Raw genomic sequence first — 17,623 nt, 5'->3', positions numbered from 1 at the left:
AGACTGAAAACCCCTCTCTCTGAAGAATGAAATGCACATTTTAATTCTTCAACCACCTCCAGCGGAGGCAAAGTAAAGACTGAGGTATGTGTGAGGTGGGAAGGGTTTTATAGGGCTCTTGGGAATCTTTGCCTCCTCCTATTGGTAGAGAAGAGTAATTCCCAGGAGTAATGGATTGTGGACTCTCACCACCTGTATGAAAGAAATCAAACTGAAGCTGAGTTATAGTATAAACATTACCATCTGCCAAAACACAAAAGCAAAACTGAAGCCTGTAAAAAGGAGGCATATATGGAACAAGTGACATCAGAGACTTCTGAGAAATTTCTACCAGCTAATGAAAGTGCCCAAAGGTTATGTTGTCACTATCATAAGAAAAATGAAATGAAAATGTTGATACGTTTTTCTTTAAAAAGTTACACAACCTTAAAGTCAAAAAGTTAATGAAAAAATAAAGCAGCAATTAACACATGAATAAAATAAGGCTTTGTTTATTAAGTTTTAATAGTCTACAGAGGCGATAAAAAGAGAAAAGTGCAATTTTTTTACAGAAATATGCAGGACAGAAAAAGTGCAAACAGAAAATTCACAGCTCCAGGGAAATCCCACATTCTTGTTTATTTCTTTTTAATACAGTGTTAAATATAGTCAGGAAGGAAATGGGTTTGTAATCTGGGTATGGGGAAGGATAAGATAAGCACAATGTGTAAATATTAGTTATTAAACAGCTCAGTAGCATTTTTTAAATACTTGTTTTATATTTGTGCCCACAGGAAGGTAAATCAGTGGAAAAAATAATCCAGAGCATGCACAAATTAAATTTAAGGGAAAAAAGACCTCAGTATTACTAAACAAAGGGGAAAAAATAATATATAAAATATATGTAAAATAAATACCTATCAGGTGCTTAGAATGCACAAATCCCTTCTCCAGCTTCCCAATGCTATGTTCCGCACTATTTACCATTCAGCTTCCTGACAACAGTGCTATAACTACGGTATTCTCTGCCCAGTCTCTAAGGCTCTCAATAATATCTGAAGGGAAGCATATGAATCTACCCTACAATATCCTTACATTATAAAATCATCCAGCTCACAAGAATAATGTTTAGAACGAGAAGCATTGGAAAAAGAACTCAAAGCCTGAAAAAACTGCCACTGACTTCATGTCCTGTCCAAAGATTGGGGAAGTTATGACAGTATTCAAGGCTGAAAACTAAGAGAAAAATGTTGGAATTTCATCAGTTTTGTTCACCAGGAATTCCACAGTTTTATACAAAAAAAACCTGTGTCCATTGTTTATTTGTTACAGATATCTTGACCACAAATGTTAATATCAAAGATGTTTTTGACTCTTAAATTAGAATTTCCACATCTGCAGCAGCATCCTCAGCTACATGGAGTGAACTCCAGATTATGGTGCAACTTAACATGGTAATACTGCTTACGAGATATTAATGGTGCCATAATGACTATATTACAAGCATTGAAATGGACAGTGATCTGAATTACCCAATATATATTTAATGAGGTCAGGACGCAGGGACTTGCCAAGAAACTCCCATTAATACTAAACCATCCCCAAAACATTCATATCATTGTTTCTTCAGCTCAATCCTTTCACCCGAGCACCATCACAACTTCTTCAGGACCATATAACTTAATGATTCCTATCCATGCGGGAGCAACAGGGTGTCAGCACACCTACCCCCTTCTCCCAAAAACAAAACACCTTTACAGAGTAGCACCATCTATTGCTACACATCCCTAACACATTTATTTCACCTTCACCATACTGTCCAACTATACCGAGTCACAAAGATCTACAACAAGATATGGTGACATCAAGATGTTCATTTGCCCTTAGGTGTTATGCTTAGCGTGGTTCTTTAACACGTTCCATTCATGCCGATATTGGAGGTGTAACCAACTACTTTGTCAAATATCCCTTTCTCTACCCTGCATACTCCAGTCCTTCCACATTACAAATATAGTAAAGAAGGGGGAAAGACACACAAAAACAAAAACAACAGTGCCCTGGTGAAAAAAAAAAAAAAGGTTAAAATGCACCGTCTGTAGCTTTCAAGGCACTAAAAAATGCAGCAAGAATATTGGGAGGAAACAAGTATGTTCAAGTTCATTTTATACAATTTTACATTCACATTTATCTAATAGAACAGGACAAAGCAACATTTTTAAAGTGTCTCTGATGAGGCGATTAGAGCGGGATGCTCCGTTTCATTTGTAACCCTCTAACATTTGTTTATTTTATTATTATTATAACTACTGTTGTCCAACAACATTTATATATCACAGTGTATCCACATCATAACTGATGGTAGCGTAATGTCCTCACAGAACTTTATTTTTTAATATATTTATATATATATTTACTTTATTCATACAATTGTAATGCTGCAGTAAAAGCTGTTAATATTTCTTTATTTTAAAGCATTAAATGACCTATAACTTAACAGAGGACCATAACGGTTCCCTGCTGCTTGCATATAACCACTACCCCTGACTAACAGGGCCTCAGACTCCATTAACAACATCATGCAACCACAATAGGCTACACATATTTTGAGCAACTGCAGTCTGTCACCCTTAAGAATGGAGTAGACCGCTGCCTCCTCTCCCATTAGAGGAAGAGGACAATATACCCTTGTTGGAAAGGGATACAAGAAACAGGAACTACAGAGCTTCCTCAGCTCTGGATGAAGGTCCTGTAGTGAGTTCATAGCAAAGAGTCCAATTGCTCTACTACTCTTACACTACATGCCAAAAGATCCAGTCTCTTCAACATTTTTGCTAGGTAGTCCGCAGGTTTGATCCTGGGGGGTTGCTGATAGATTTTTGGAGGCTGCTGATATTAAAGTTCTGTAAGGATGTAGTCACTGCTGGAGGGAACTGGCTGAGGGGCTGAGACGTGGGGGGTCCTCCTGGCCCACTCCATGGGGCCTGGAATGAGGGTGCAGGGAAACCATATTGTTGTGGTGGGCATATGCCTTTTGGATAGTGAGAAAGGGAGTTAGCAGATGCAGCTGGTAATGAAATAGGAGCTCCAAGAGAAGGCGTTATAGACACACAGAGTTGTCCAGGAGCAGAGAACTTCCGTGCCATCCCAGGACCCTACAAGAGAAAAATGCATATTACTAAAACAGCAGATTTAATCTTTTGGTCAAATAATTTGTTAGTATAAATTGTACAATACATTTGTTCCCCATTCAGCTGGGGTGTAATATGCTACATATTTCAATAAAGGATTTATGTCAATGGAGACAACAGTATTTAAAATGTAGTGGTACAGTTGCTTTTCACTACACAGTAAATATTTCTTCCATGTCTATACATTGTTTACTGCCTTCACTGCTCTTCCTCACTTTATCACTTTTTTTGCATGATCTTAAATTGGTTGTTCTCTGGTTTTTTAAATACAAATAACTAGTGGGATACGGACACTAAAAATGAATAATAAGCAGACAGAGCAAGGGATTTTTTTTCTTAAACAAAAAAACAGAATTTATGTTTACCTGATAAATTACTTTCTCCAACGGTGTGTCCGGTCCACGGCGTCATCCTTACTTGAGGGATATTCTCTTCCCCAACAGGAAATGGCAAAGAGCCCAGCAAAGCTGGTCACATGATCCCTCCTAGGCTCCGCCTTCCCCAGTCATTCGACCGACGTAAAGGAGGAATATTTGCATAGGAGAAATCATATGATACCGTGGTGACTGTAGTTAAAGAAAATAAATTATCAGACCTGATTAAAAAACCAGGGCGGGCCGTGGACCGGACACACCGTTGGAGAAAGTAATTTATCAGGTAAACATAAATTCTGTTTTCTCCAACATAGGTGTGTCCGGTCCACGGCGTCATCCTTACTTGTGGGAACCAATACCAAAGCTTTAGGACACGGATGAAGGGAGGGAGCAAATCAGGTCACCTAAATGGAAGGCACCACGGCTTGCAAAACCTCTCTCCCAAAAATAGCCTCAGAAGAAGCAAAAGTATCAAACTTGTAAAATTTGGTAAAAGTGTGCAGTGAAGACCAAGTCGCTGCCTTACATATCTGATCAACAGAAGCCTCGTTCTTGAAGGCCCATGTGGAAGCCACAGCCCTAGTGGAATGAGCTGTGATTCTTTCAGGAGGCTGCCGTCCGGCAGTCTCATAAGCCAATCTGATGATGCTTTTAATCCAAAAAGAGAGAGAGGTAGAAGTTGCTTTTTGACCTCTCCTTTTACCAGAATAAACAACAAACAAGGAAGATGTTTGTCTAAAATCCTTTGTAGCATCTAAATAGAATTTTAGAGCGCGAACAACATCCAAATTGTGCAACAAACGTTCCTTCTTTGAAACTGATTCGGACACAAAGAAGGCACGACTATCTCCTGGTTAATGTTTTTGTTAGAAACAACTTTCGGAAGAAAAACAGAATTTATGTTTACCTGATAAATTACTTTCTCCAACGGTGTGTCCGGTCCACGGCGTCATCCTTACTTGTGGGATATTCTCTTCCCCAACAGGAAATGGCAAAGAGCCCAGCAAAGCTGGTCACATGATCCCTCCTAGGCTCCGCCTACCCCAGTCATTCGACCGACGTTAAGGAGGAATATTTGCATAGGAGAAACCATATGAAACCGTGGTGACTGTAGTTAAAGAAAATAAATTATCAGACCTGATTAAAAAACCAGGGCGGGCCGTGGACCGGACACACCGTTGGAGAAAGTAATTTATCAGGTAAACATAAATTCTGTTTTCTCCAACATAGGTGTGTCCGGTCCACGGCGTCATCCTTACTTGTGGGAACCAATACCAAAGCTTTAGGACACGGATGATGGGAGGGAGCAAATCAGGTCACCTAGATGGAAGGCACCACGGCTTGCAAAACCTTTCTCCCAAAAATAGCCTCAGAAGAAGCAAAAGTATCAAACTTGTAAAATTTGGTAAAAGTGTGCAGTGAAGACCAAGTCGCTGCCCTACATATCTGATCAACAGAAGCCTCGTTCTTGAAGGCCCATGTGGAAGCCACAGCCCTAGTGGAATGAGCTGTGATTCTTTCGGGAGGCTGCCGTCCGGCAGTCTCGTAAGCCAATCTGATGATGCTTTTAATCCAAAAAGAGAGAGAGGTAGAAGTTGCTTTTTGACCTCTCCTTTTACCGGAATAAACAACAAACAAGGAAGATGTTTGTCTAAAATCCTTTGTAGCATCTAAATAGAATTTTAGAGCGCGAACAACATCCAAATTGTGCAACAAACGTTCCTTCTTCGAAACTGGTTTCGGACACAGAGAAGGTACGAAAATCTCCTGGTTAATGTTCTTGTTAGAAACAACTTTTGGAAGAAAACCAGGTTTAGTACGTAAAACCACCTTATCTGCATGGAACACCAGATAAGGAGGAGAACACTGCAGAGCAGATAATTCTGAAACTCTTCTAGCAGAAGAAATTGCAACCAAAAACAAAACTTTCCAAGATAATAACTTAATATCAACGGAATGTAAGGGTTCAAACGGAACCCCCTGAAGAACTGAAAGAACTAAGTTGAGACTCCAAGGAGGAGTCAAAGGTTTGTAAACAGGCTTGATTCTAACCAGAGCCTGAACAAAGGCTTGAACATCTGGCACAGCTGCCAGCTTTTTGTGAAGTAACACAGACAAGGCAGAAATCTGTCCCTTCAGGGAACTTGCAGATAATCCTTTTTCCAATCCTTCTTGAAGGAAGGATAGAATCTTAGGAATCTTAACCTTGTCCCAAGGGAATCCTTTAGATTCACACCAACAGATATATTTTTTCCAAATTTTGTGGTAAATCTTTCTAGTTACAGGCTGTCTGGCCTGAACAAGAGTATCGATAACAGAATCTGAGAACCCTCGCTTCGATAAGATCAAGCGTTCAATCTCCAAGCAGTCAGCTGGAGTGAGACCAGATTCGGATGTTCGAACGGACCTTGAACAAGAAGGTCTCGTCTCAAAGGTAGCTTCCATGGTGGAGCCGATGACATATTCACCAGATCTGCATACCAAGTCCTGCGTGGCCACGCAGGAGCTATCAAGATCACCGACGCCCTTTCCTGATTGATCCTGGCTACCAGCCTGGGGATGAGAGGAAACGGCGGGAATACATAAGCTAGTTTGAAGGTCCAAGGTGCTACTAGTGCATCCACTAGAGCCGCCTTGGGATCCCTGGATCTGGACCCGTAGCAAGGAACTTTGAAGTTCTGACGAGAGGCCATCAGATCCATGTCTGGAATGCCCCACAGTTGAGTGACTTGGGCAAAGATTTCCGGATGGAGTTCCCACTCCCCCGGATGCAATGTCTGACGACTCAGAAAATCCGCTTCCCAATTTTCCACTCCTGGGATGTGGATAGCAGACAGGTGGCAGGAGTGAGACTCCGCCCATAGAATGATTTTGGTCACTTCTTCCATCGCCAGGGAACTCCTTGTTCCCCCCTGATGGTTGATGTACGCAACAGTTGTCATGTTGTCTGATTGAAACCGTATGAACTTGGCCCTCGCTAGCTGAGGCCAAGCCTTGAGAGCATTGAATATCGCTCTCAGTTCCAGAATATTTATCGGTAGAAGAGATTCTTCCCGAGACCAAAGACCCTGAGCTTTCAGGGATCCCCAGACCGCGCCCCAGCCCATCAGACTGGCGTCGGTCGTGACAATGACCCACTCTGGTCTGCGGAAGGTCATCCCTTGTGACAGGTTGTCCAGGGACAGCCACCAACGGAGTGAGATTAGATGAATGCGCGCAAAAGGAACTATGTCCATTGCCGCTACCATCAAACCTATCACTTCCATGCACTGCGCTATGGAAGGAAGAGGAACGGAATGAAGTATCCGACAAGAGTCTAGAAGTTTTGTTTTTCTGGCCTCTGTCAGAAAAATCCTCATTTCTAAGGAGTCTATTATTGTCCCCAAGAAGGGAACCCTTGTTGACGGAGATAGAGAACTCTTTTCCACGTTCACTTTCCATCCGTGAGATCTGAGAAAGGCCAGGACAATGTCCGTGTGAGCCTTTGCTTGAGGAAGGGACGACGCTTGAATCCGAATGTCGTCCAAGTAAGGTACTACAGCAATGCCCCTTGGTCTTAGCACAGCTAGAAGGGACCCTAGTACCTTTGTGAAAATCCTTGGAGCAGTGGCTAATCCGAAAGGAAGCGCCACGAACTGGTAATGCTTGTCCAGGAATGCGAACCTTAGGAACCGATGATGTTCCTTGTGGATAGGAATATGTAGATACGCATCCTTTAAATCCACCGTGGTCATGAATTGACCTTCCTGGATGGAAGGAAGAATTGTTCGAATGGTTTCCATTTTGAACGATGGAACCTTGAGAAACTTGTTTAAGATCTTGAGATCTAAAATTGGTCTGAACGTTCCCTCTTTTTTGGGAACTATGAACAGATTGGAGTAGAACCCCATCCCTTGTTCTCCTAATGGAACAGGATGAATCACTCCCATTTTTAACAGGTCTTCTACACAACGTAAGAATGCCTGTCTTTTTATGTGGTCTGAAGACAACTGAGACCTGTGGAACCTCCCCCTTGGGGGAAGCCCCTTGAATTCCAGAAGATAACCTTGGGAGACTATTTCTAGCGCACAAGGATCCAGAACATCTCTTGCCCAAGCCCGAGCGAAGAGAGAGAGTCTGCCCCCCACCAGATCCGGTCCCGGATCGGGGGCCAACATTTCATGCTGTCTTGGTAGCAGTGGCAGGTTTCTTGGCCTGCTTTCCCTTGTTCCAGCCTTGCATTGGTCTCCAAGCTGGCTTGGCTTGAGAAGTATTACCCTCTTGCTTAGAGGACGTAGCACTTTGGGCTGGTCCGTTTCTACGAAAGGGACGAAAATTAGGTTTATTTTTGGCCTTGAAAGGCCGATCCTGAGGAAGGGCATGGCCCTTACCCCCAGTGATATCAGAGATAATCTCTTTCAAGTCAGGGCCAAACAGCGTTTTCCCCTTGAAAGGAATGTTAAGTAGCTTGTTCTTGGAAGACGCATCAGCTGACCAAGATTTTAACCAAAGCGCTCTGCGCGCCACAATAGCAAACCCAGAATTCTTAGCCGCTAACCTAGCCAATTGCAAAGTGGCGTCTAGGGTGAAAGAATTAGCCAATTTGAGAGCATTGATTCTGTCCATAATCTCCTCATAAGGAGGAGAATCACTATCGACCGCCTTTACCAGCTCATCGAACCAGAAACACGCGGCTGTAGCGACAGGGACAATGCATGAAATTGGTTGTAGAAGGTAACCCTGCTGAACAAACATCTTTTTAAGTAAACCTTCTAATTTTTTATCCATAGGATCTTTGAAAGCACAACTATCTTCTATGGGTATAGTGGTGCGTTTGTTTAAAGTGGAAACCGCTCCCTCGACCTTGGGGACTGTCTGCCATAAGTCCTTTCTGGGGTCGACCATAGGAAACAATTTTTTAAATATGGGGGGAGGGACGAAAGGAATACCGGGCCTTTCCCATTCTTTATTTACAATGTCCGCCACCCGCTTGGGTATAGGAAAAGCTTCTGGGAGCCCCGGGACCTCTAGGAACTTGTCCATTTTACATAGTTTCTCTGGGATGACCAACTTGTCACAATCATCCAGAGTGGATAATACCTCCTTAAGCAGAATGCGGAGATGTTCCAACTTAAATTTAAACGTAATCACATCAGGTTCAGCTTGTTGAGAAATGTTCCCTGAATCAGTAATTTCTCCCTCAGACAAAACCTCCCTGGCCCCATCAGCCTGGTTTAGGGGCCCTTCAGAACCATTATTATCAGCGTCGTCATGCTCTTCAGTATCTAAAACAGAGCAGTCGCGCTTACGCTGATAAGTGTGCATTTTGGCTAAAATGTTTTTGACAGAATTATCCATTACAGCCGTTAATTGTTGCATAGTAAGGAGTATTGGCGCGCTAGATGTACTAGGGGCCTCCTGAGTGGGCAAGACTCGTGTAGACGAAGGAGGGAATGATGCAGTACCATGCTTACTCCCCTCACTTGAGGAATCATCTTGGGCGTCATTGTCACATAAATCACATTTATTTAAATGAGAAGGAACTCTGGCTTCCCCACATTCAGAACACAGTCTATCTGGTAGTTCAGACATGTTAAACAGGCATAAACTTGATAACAAAGTACAAAAAACGTTTTAAAATAAAACCGTTACTGTCACTTTAAATTTTAAACTGAACACACTTTATTACTGCAATTGCGAAAAAATATGAAGGAATTATTCAAAATTCACCAAAATTTCACCACAGTGTCTTAAAGCCTTAAAAGTATTGCACCCCAAATTTGGAAGCTTTAACCCTTAAAATAACGGAACCGGAGCCGTTTTTAACTCTAACCCCTTTACAGTCCCTGGTGTCTGCTTTGCTGAGACCCAACCAAGCCCAAAGGGGAATACGATACCAAATGACGCCTTCAGAAAGTCTTTTCTATGTATCAGAGCTCCTCACACATGCGACTGCATGTCATGCCTCTCAAAAACAAGTGCGCAACACCGGCGCGAAAATGAGGCTCTGCCTATGATTTGGGAAAGCCCCTAAAGAGAAAGGTGTCTAAAAAAGTGCCTGCCGATATAAACTTATCAAAATACCCAGATTAAATGATTCCTCAAGGCTAAATATGTGTTAATAATGAATCGATTTAGCCCAGAAAAAGTCTACAGTCTTAATAAGCCCTTGTGAAGCCCTTATTTACAATCTTAATAAACATGGCTTACCGGATCCCATAGGGAAAATGACAGCTTCCAGCATTACATCGTCTTGTTAGAATGTGTCATACCTCAAGCAGCAAGAGACTGCTCACTGTTCCCCCAACTGAAGTTAATTCCTCTCAACAGTCCTGTGTGGAACAGCCATGGATTTTAGTAACGGTTGCTAAAATCATTTTCCTCATACAAACAGAAATCTTCATCTCTTTTCTGTTTCTGAGTAAATAGTACATACCAGCACTATTTTAAAATAACAAACTCTTGATTGAATAATAAAAACTACAGTTAAACACTAAAAAACTCTAAGCCATCTCCGTGGAGATGTTGCCTGTACAACGGCAAAGAGAATGACTGGGGTAGGCGGAGCCTAGGAGGGATCATGTGACCAGCTTTGCTGGGCTCTTTGCCATTTCCTGTTGGGGAAGAGAATATCCCACAAGTAAGGATGACGCCGTGGACCGGACACACCTATGTTGGAGAAACCAGGTTTAGTACGTAAAACCACCTTATCTGCATGGAACACCAGATAAGGAGGAGAACACTGCAGAGCAGATAATTCTGAACTAAATTGAGACTCCAGGGAGGAGTCAAAGGTTTGTAAACAGGCTTGATTCTAACCAGAGCCTGAACAAAGACTTGAACATCTGGCACAGCTGCCAGCTTTTTGTGAAGTAACACAGACAAGGCAGAAATCTGTCCCTTCAAGGAACTTGCAGATAATCCTTTCTCCAATCCTTCTTGAAGAAAGGATAGAATCTTAGGAATTTTTACCTTGTCCCAAGGGAATCCTTTAGATTCACACCAACAGATATATTTTTTCCATATTTTGTGGTAAATTTTTCTAGTTACAGGCTTTCTGGCCTGAACAAGGAGTATCAATAACAGAATCTGAGAACCCTCGCTTTGATAAGATCAAGCGTTCAATCTCCAAGCAGTCAGTTGGAGTGAGACCAGATTCGGATGTTCGAACGGACCTTGAACAAGAAGGTCTCGTCTCAAAGGTAGCTTCCATGGTCTGCATACCAAGTCCACCGATGCCCTCTCCTGATTGATCCTGGCTACCAGCCTGGGGATGAGAGGAAACGGCGGGAATACATAAGCTAGTTTGAAGGTCCAAGGTGCTACTAGTGCATCTACTAGAGTCGCCTTGGGATCCCTGGATCTGGACCCGTAGCAAGGAACCTTGAAGTTCTGACGAGAGGCCATCAGATCCATGTCTGGAATGCCCCACAGTTGAGTAATGTGGGCAAGGATTTCCGGATGGAGTTCCCACTCCCCCGGATGTAATGTCTGACGACTCAGAAAATCCGCTTCCCAATTTTCCACTCCTGGGATGTGGATTGCAGACAAGTGGCAGGAGTGAGTCTCCGCCCATTGAATGATTTTGGTCACTTCTTCCATCGCCAGGGAACTCCTTGTTCCCCCCTGATGGTTGATGTACGCAACAGTCGTCATGTTGTCTGATTGAAACCATATGAACTTGGCCTTTGCTAGCTGAGGCCAAGCCTTGAGAGCATTGAGTATCGCTCTCAGTTCCAGAATATTTATCGGTAGAAGAGATTCTTCCCGAGACCAAAGACCCTGAGCTTTCAGGAGTCCCCAGACCGCGCCCCAGCCCATCAGACTGGCGTCGGTCGTGACAATGACCCACTCTGGTCTGCGGAAGCTCATCCCCTGTGACAGGTTGTCCAGGGACAGCCACCAACGGAGTGAATCTCTGGTCCTCTGATTTACTTGTATCGTCGGAGACAAGTCTGTATAGTCCCCATTCCACTGACTGAGCATGCACAGTTGTAATGGTCTTAGATGAATGCGCGCAAAAGGAACTATGTCCATTGCCGCTACCATCAAACCTATTACTTCCATGCACTGCGCTATGGAAGGAAGAGGAACGGAATGAAGTATTTGACAAGAGTTTAGAAGTTTTGTTTTTCTGGCCTCTGTCAGAAAAATCCTCATTTCTAAGGAGTCTATTATTGTTCCCAAGAAGGGAACCCTCGTTGACGGAGATAGAGAACTCTTTTCTACGTTCACTTTCCATCCGTGAGATCTGAGAAAGGCCAGGACAATGTCCGTGTGAGCCTTTGCTAGAGGAAGGGACGACGCTTGAATCAGAATGTCGTCCAAGTAAGGTACTACTGCAATGCCCCTTGGTCTTAGCACCGCTAGAAGGGACCCTAGTACCTTTGTGAAAATCCTTGGAGCAGTGGCTAATCCGAACGGAAGTGCCACAAACTGGTAATGCTTGTCCAGGAATGCGAACCTTAGGAACCGATGATGTTCCTTGTGGATAGGAATATGTAGATACGCATCCTTTAAATCCACCGTGGTCAAGTTAAACACTAAAAAACTCTAAGCCATCTCCGTGGAGATGTTGCCTGTACAACGGCAAAGAGAATGACTGGGGAAGGCGGAGCCTAGGAGGGATCATGTGACCAGCTTTGCTGGGCTCTTTGCCATTTCCTGTTGGGGAAGAGAATATCCCACAAGTAAGGATGACGCCGTGGACCGGACACACCTATGTTGGAGAAAGTCACAGTGCATGCTGAAGCGTTAGCATTCACCTTTAAGGACCACAGTGTAAACATACAATATACTGAAATATTAGGACTACGATACATAAAGCATTGCAAAACTTAGTTAGGCAGCCAAGGGGTTAAACTTAAGAAAGGTAATACAGATGATCCTATGCATTGTTGTCAGTAACATTTTATATGAACATTTTGTTTTTGCACATTTCTATCAAAACTAAATTTCTTTTTAGCAGACAAAACAAAATTTATGCTTACCTGATAAATTAATTTCTTTCATGGTGGCGAGAGTCCATAATTCATTACTCCAGGGAATTACTCTTCCCTACCACTAAGAGGAGGCAAAGATTACCAAACCCCAGAAACTTTATAAAACCCCTCCCATCTCACTGGCAACTCAGTCTGATGTATAGACAAGCAAAAGAGGTAGGAAAAAAAACCCAAGAACAAATAGGAGCAAGAAATAAAACTATTTCTTGGTAGTGAGAGTCCACGATCCTTACTCTTGGGTATTACATAACCTGGCCACCAGGAGGCGGCAAAGACACCCTACACCAGAATTTCAAGTATCCCTCCTACTTCCCCTTCCCTCCCAGTACTGTATATAGTTGAGTATAGGACGTCGTAAGACAGACAATAGGGTGCAGAGATGAAAAATGGGACTGCCACAGCCAGAAAAAAATTATGGGTGGGCTTGTGGAATCTCACTACCAAGAAAGAAATGAATTTATAAGGTAAGAATACATTATATTTTCTTTCTAATGGTATTGAGAGTCCACGATCCTTACTCTTGGGAACCAAAACCCAAGCTGTGGAGTCATCGAAATTATGGGCAGCCTGAAGAACCTTCCTGCCAAACTCTGCCTCAGCTGAGGCAAAAACATAAAAATAATAGAATTTGGTGAAAGTATGCAGGGACGGCCAAGTAGCAGCAGCCTTGCATATCTGTTCTACAGAAGCCTAATTTTTAAAGGCCCAAGAAGTTGAAACTGAACGAGTAGAGTGAGCAGTAATTCAGTTAGGCGGTTGCTGACCCACCTCCAAGTAAACCATATGAATTAAACTCCTCAACCAAAAGGATAAGGATGCTGAAGTAGCCTTCTGACCTTTTCGTCTACCTGAATATAGAACAAATAAGCTGGAAGATTGACAATTCCTTAGTAGCTTGCAAATAGAATTTTAAAGCACTCACAACATTCAAATGTTGTAAAAGTCTCTCTTTTGAAGACTTCGGATTTGAACAGAGAGAAGGAACAATAATTTTGCTATTAATGGCTCAACTAAATCAATAATTGGCAAAAAACGCAGATAGTAGGCACAAATGCTTTATATTTATGAAAGATCAAGTACTGTGGTTCATAAGAAAGAGAAGATAATTCAGAAACTCTTCTTGCTGAATAAATTGCCAAAATAAACCAAATCTTCCAAGATAAAATCTTAATATCCAATGAGTGCATTGAGAACCAAATTTAGATTACTAGGAAGAGAAATTGGCTTAACCAGTCTAATCCGAACGAGAGCCTGAACAATGGATTCAATATTAGGCAAATGTACCAACTTCCTACGTAACAGAATTGAAAAGGCAGAACTCTGACCCTTAAGGGAAGTGGACAACAAGTAGTTGTGTAGACCCTCCTGAAGAAATTGTAAATTCCGTGGAATTTTAACAGAATGCCAGGGAAAAAAAACTTGTTTTGAACACCAGGAAAGATATACTTTCTAGACTTTATAATATATCCATCTAGTAACAGGCTTACAAGCCTAAATTAAATTAACAATTACAGACTTAGAAAACCCCCTCTGAGCTAAAATCAAACGTTCAATCTCCACGCAGTTAAGTTGAGAGACTGAAGATTTCAATAAAAGAATGGACCTTGCACCAGCAGTTCCTGTCGTAGTGGAAGACACCATGGAGAAGCACTGGACATCCTGGCAAGTTCTGCATACCAAGTCTGTTGAGGCCATGCCGGAGCTACCAATATTGCCGAGATGCCCTCCTGCTTGAGAGAAGCAACCACTCTGGGAAGAAGTACATTTGGAGGAAACAAGTATACCAGATGATAATGCAACAGAGATGTCAATGCCTCTTAAATCCGCCTCTGTATCCCTCATTCTGGAACCATAGTGTGGTAGTCTGTGATTGAGCCGGGACGCCATCAGATCTATCTCTGGCCATCTTCAGCGAACTATCAATTGATTGAATATCTCCAGATTGAGACATTATTCCCCTGGGTGGAGAGTTTGGTGGCTCAAATAGTCAGCTTCCCAGTTGTCCACCACCAGGATATGGATGGCTGAAATTGAACAAAGATTTAGTTCTGCCCATGTCAATATGCAAGATACTTCCTTCAATGCAAGGTAGCTGCGAGTGCCCCCCTAATGGTAGCCGTGACACTGTCCGATTGGAAGCGAATTAATGGGATTGAGTAAAGTAGCAGCCATGACTGCATTGCAAATTGCTCTGAGTCCTAGGACATTAATGGGTAGAGCCACTTCTTTTGGAGACCAAACACCCTGTGCTCTCAGATGACCCCAAACCACTCCCCAGTCAGAGACTAGCATACGTAGTGATAATCTCCCATGACCAACGTTGAAACCTATACAACGCGACACTGGTTCTGGGGACATCTACCAAGAGATTGTCTGGTGGTTAGGTACAAGTGAATAACTTGAAAGGTGGGAGTGGTCCCCGTTCCACTGACAACATGAAGAGTTGTAAAGGTCGCAAATGAAACCTTGCAAACTGCATTGCATCCGAAGCTACAACCATGAGTCCCACAACCTCCATAAACTAAGCTACTGAGGGAGGCTAGAGAGGGAGAATTTAGTGACTGCAGCTGACAGGCCAACTGTTTAAACTTGCATTGCTCTGTTATAAAAAGTTTAATTTCCACAGTCTATGATCACTCCCAGGAATTCCACTCTCTTGATGGGAGTGAGAGAGCTCTTTGCAACATTCACCCTTCCAGCCGTGACTGCGAAGTAACCACACTAGTTTTTCCGTATGCATCACTGCTAAAGGTAAAGATGTAGCTTAAACCAATATATCGTCCAGGTAAGGAGCTACAGCTACTCCCTGAGAACGAATTACAGACAGAAGGGCTCCAAGAACCTTTGTGAATATTGTGTGACCAATAGCCAGACTAAATGGTAGAGCTGTAAACTGATAATGTTTGTCGATAAAGGAAAACCTGAGAAGTCGATGATTATCCCGATGTGAAGATATGGATCCTTCAGATCTATGGTAGACATAAATTGATCCTGAAGAACTAAAAGGGAGGATCAATCTGATAGTTTCCATCCTTAACAAGGGAACCCTTAAAAAATTGTTCAGAGTCTTCAAAACTATTTTTTTAATTAAAGAAGGAAGAAACTTTCCTTCCCATTTTAAAATTTAAATAGAACCCTGTTCCGTTAGATGCACTGTGATAATGACGCCCATGTCCTCCAAGTCTCTGACATAGCGAAGGAAGGCAACTTTCTGGTCTTCTGGAAATGAGACAATAAACCTCCCCTGAAAACTATTCTATAACCCTTAGGACACAATTTCTATGACCCATGGGCCCTAAACAGATGGAACCCACACGTCCTGAAAAAGACTTAGTCTGCGCCCTGCCGGAGCAAGGTTCGAATCTGGGGCTGCACCTTTATGCAGACTTGCTATCTGAAGGTTTCTTGGACTGTTTGGACTTGGATCACACTTGATTTGGTTTCTTTTAAATCACCTTTCACTGTTAAAATAGAATCCAACCCTGGTCTGAAAAGGGGCTTATCTTTAAAAGCCAAGGACAAGAGTCTAGACTTAGAAACCATGTTTGAGGACCAAGATTTCAACCAAAGCACCCTTTTAGCTATACCCGCTAGAGCAGTATTTTTCGAAGGATGATTCCACAGAGCCTAATTCTGACAAAGTCACACCAGCAACCACCGCCACACTTGCGGCCGGTTGAAAAAGTAGGCCTTCCTGTAAAAAGGTACTCATCAGATAACCTTCTAGTTCTATCCATTGGATCTTTAAAGGATGTACTGCCCTCTAAAGGAATTGTTCTCTTAGGTAAAGTAGAGATAGCACAGTCTATCTTGATTACAGACCCACATAATTCCTGGTATCTGGACCTGCAAAAAAACATAATTTATGTAAGAACTTACCTGATAAATTCATTTCTTTCATATTAACAAGAGTCCATGAGCTAGTGACGTATGGGATATACATTCCTACCAGGAGGGGCAAAGTTTCCCAAACCTTAAAATGCCTATAAATACACCCCTCACCACACCCACAAATCAGTTTAACGAATAGCCAAGAAGTGGGGTGATAAGAAAAAAAGTGCGAAGCATATAAAATAAGGAATTGGAATAATTGTGCTTTATACAAAAAAAAATCATAACCACCACAAAAAAGGGTGGGCCTCATGGACTCTTGTTAATATGAAAGAAATGAATTTATCAGGTAAGTTCTTACATAAATTATGTTTTCTTTCATGTAATTAACAAGAGTCCATGAGCTAGTGACGTATGGGATAATGACTACCCAAGATGTGGATCTTTCCACACAAGAGTCACTAGAGAGGGAGGGATAAAATAAAGACAGCCAATTCCTGCTGAAAATAATCCACACCCAAAATAAAGTTTAACAAAAAACATAAGCAGAAGATTCAAACTGAAACCGCTGCCTGAAGAACTTTTCTACCAAAAACTGCTTCAGAAGAAGAAAACACATCAATTTTTGAGGTAAGAAAAAATATGATAATTTAAAGCATAATCCCAAATATGAAACTGACTGTCTGGAAATAAGGAAAGTTGAACATTCTGAGTCAAGGCAAATAAATGTTTGAATACATATATTTAGAACTTTATAAATAAAGTGCCCAACCATAGCTTAGAGTGTCACAGAAAATAAGACTTACTTACCCCAGGACACTCATCTACATGTTTGTAGAAAGCCAAACCAGTACTGAAACGAGAATCAGTAGAGGAAATGGTAAATATAAGAGTATATCGTCGATCTGAAAAGGGAGGTAAGAGATGAATCTCTACGACCGATAACAGAGAACCTTATGAAATAGATCCCGTAGAAGGAGATCACTGCATTCAATAGGCAATACTCTCTTCACATCCCTCTGACATTCACTGCACGCTGAGAGGAAAACCGGGCTCCAACTTGCTGCGGAGCGCATATCAACGTAGAATCTAGCACAAACTTACTTCACCACCTCCCTTGGAGGCAAAGTTTGTAAAACTGATTTGTGGGTGTGGTGAGGGGTGTATTTATAGGCATTTTAAGGTTTGGGAAACTTTGCCCCTCCTGGTAGGAATGTATATCCCATACGTCACTAGCTCATGGACTCTTGTTAATTACATGAAAGAAACA

The 17,623-nt window shown here is 42.2% G+C and overlaps 1 protein-coding gene across 10 annotated transcripts in view; it reads right to left on the bottom strand.

Moving 5' to 3' along the window:
* Window positions 1-475: 475 nt before the first annotated feature.
* The window catches only part of WNK1 (WNK lysine deficient protein kinase 1), a 544,152-nt gene continuing 527,004 nt past the window's right edge, over window positions 476-17,623 (bottom strand). For all 10 annotated transcript variants that reach the window (XM_053718830.1, XM_053718834.1, XM_053718833.1 and 7 more), the window contains one exon: window positions 476-3,131. In XM_053718830.1, coding sequence (XP_053574805.1) covers window positions 2,811-3,131 — 321 coding nt within the window. In that variant the 3' untranslated portion in view covers window positions 476-2,810. The remainder of the gene's footprint in view (window positions 3,132-17,623) is intronic.

This window comes from Bombina bombina, chromosome 6, assembly GCF_027579735.1.
Source record: "Bombina bombina isolate aBomBom1 chromosome 6, aBomBom1.pri, whole genome shotgun sequence".
NCBI lineage: Eukaryota > Metazoa > Chordata > Amphibia > Anura > Bombinatoridae > Bombina > Bombina bombina.
The sequence above is the reverse complement of the archived record's forward strand: the minus strand, read 5'-3'. Positions and strand labels throughout refer to the sequence as shown.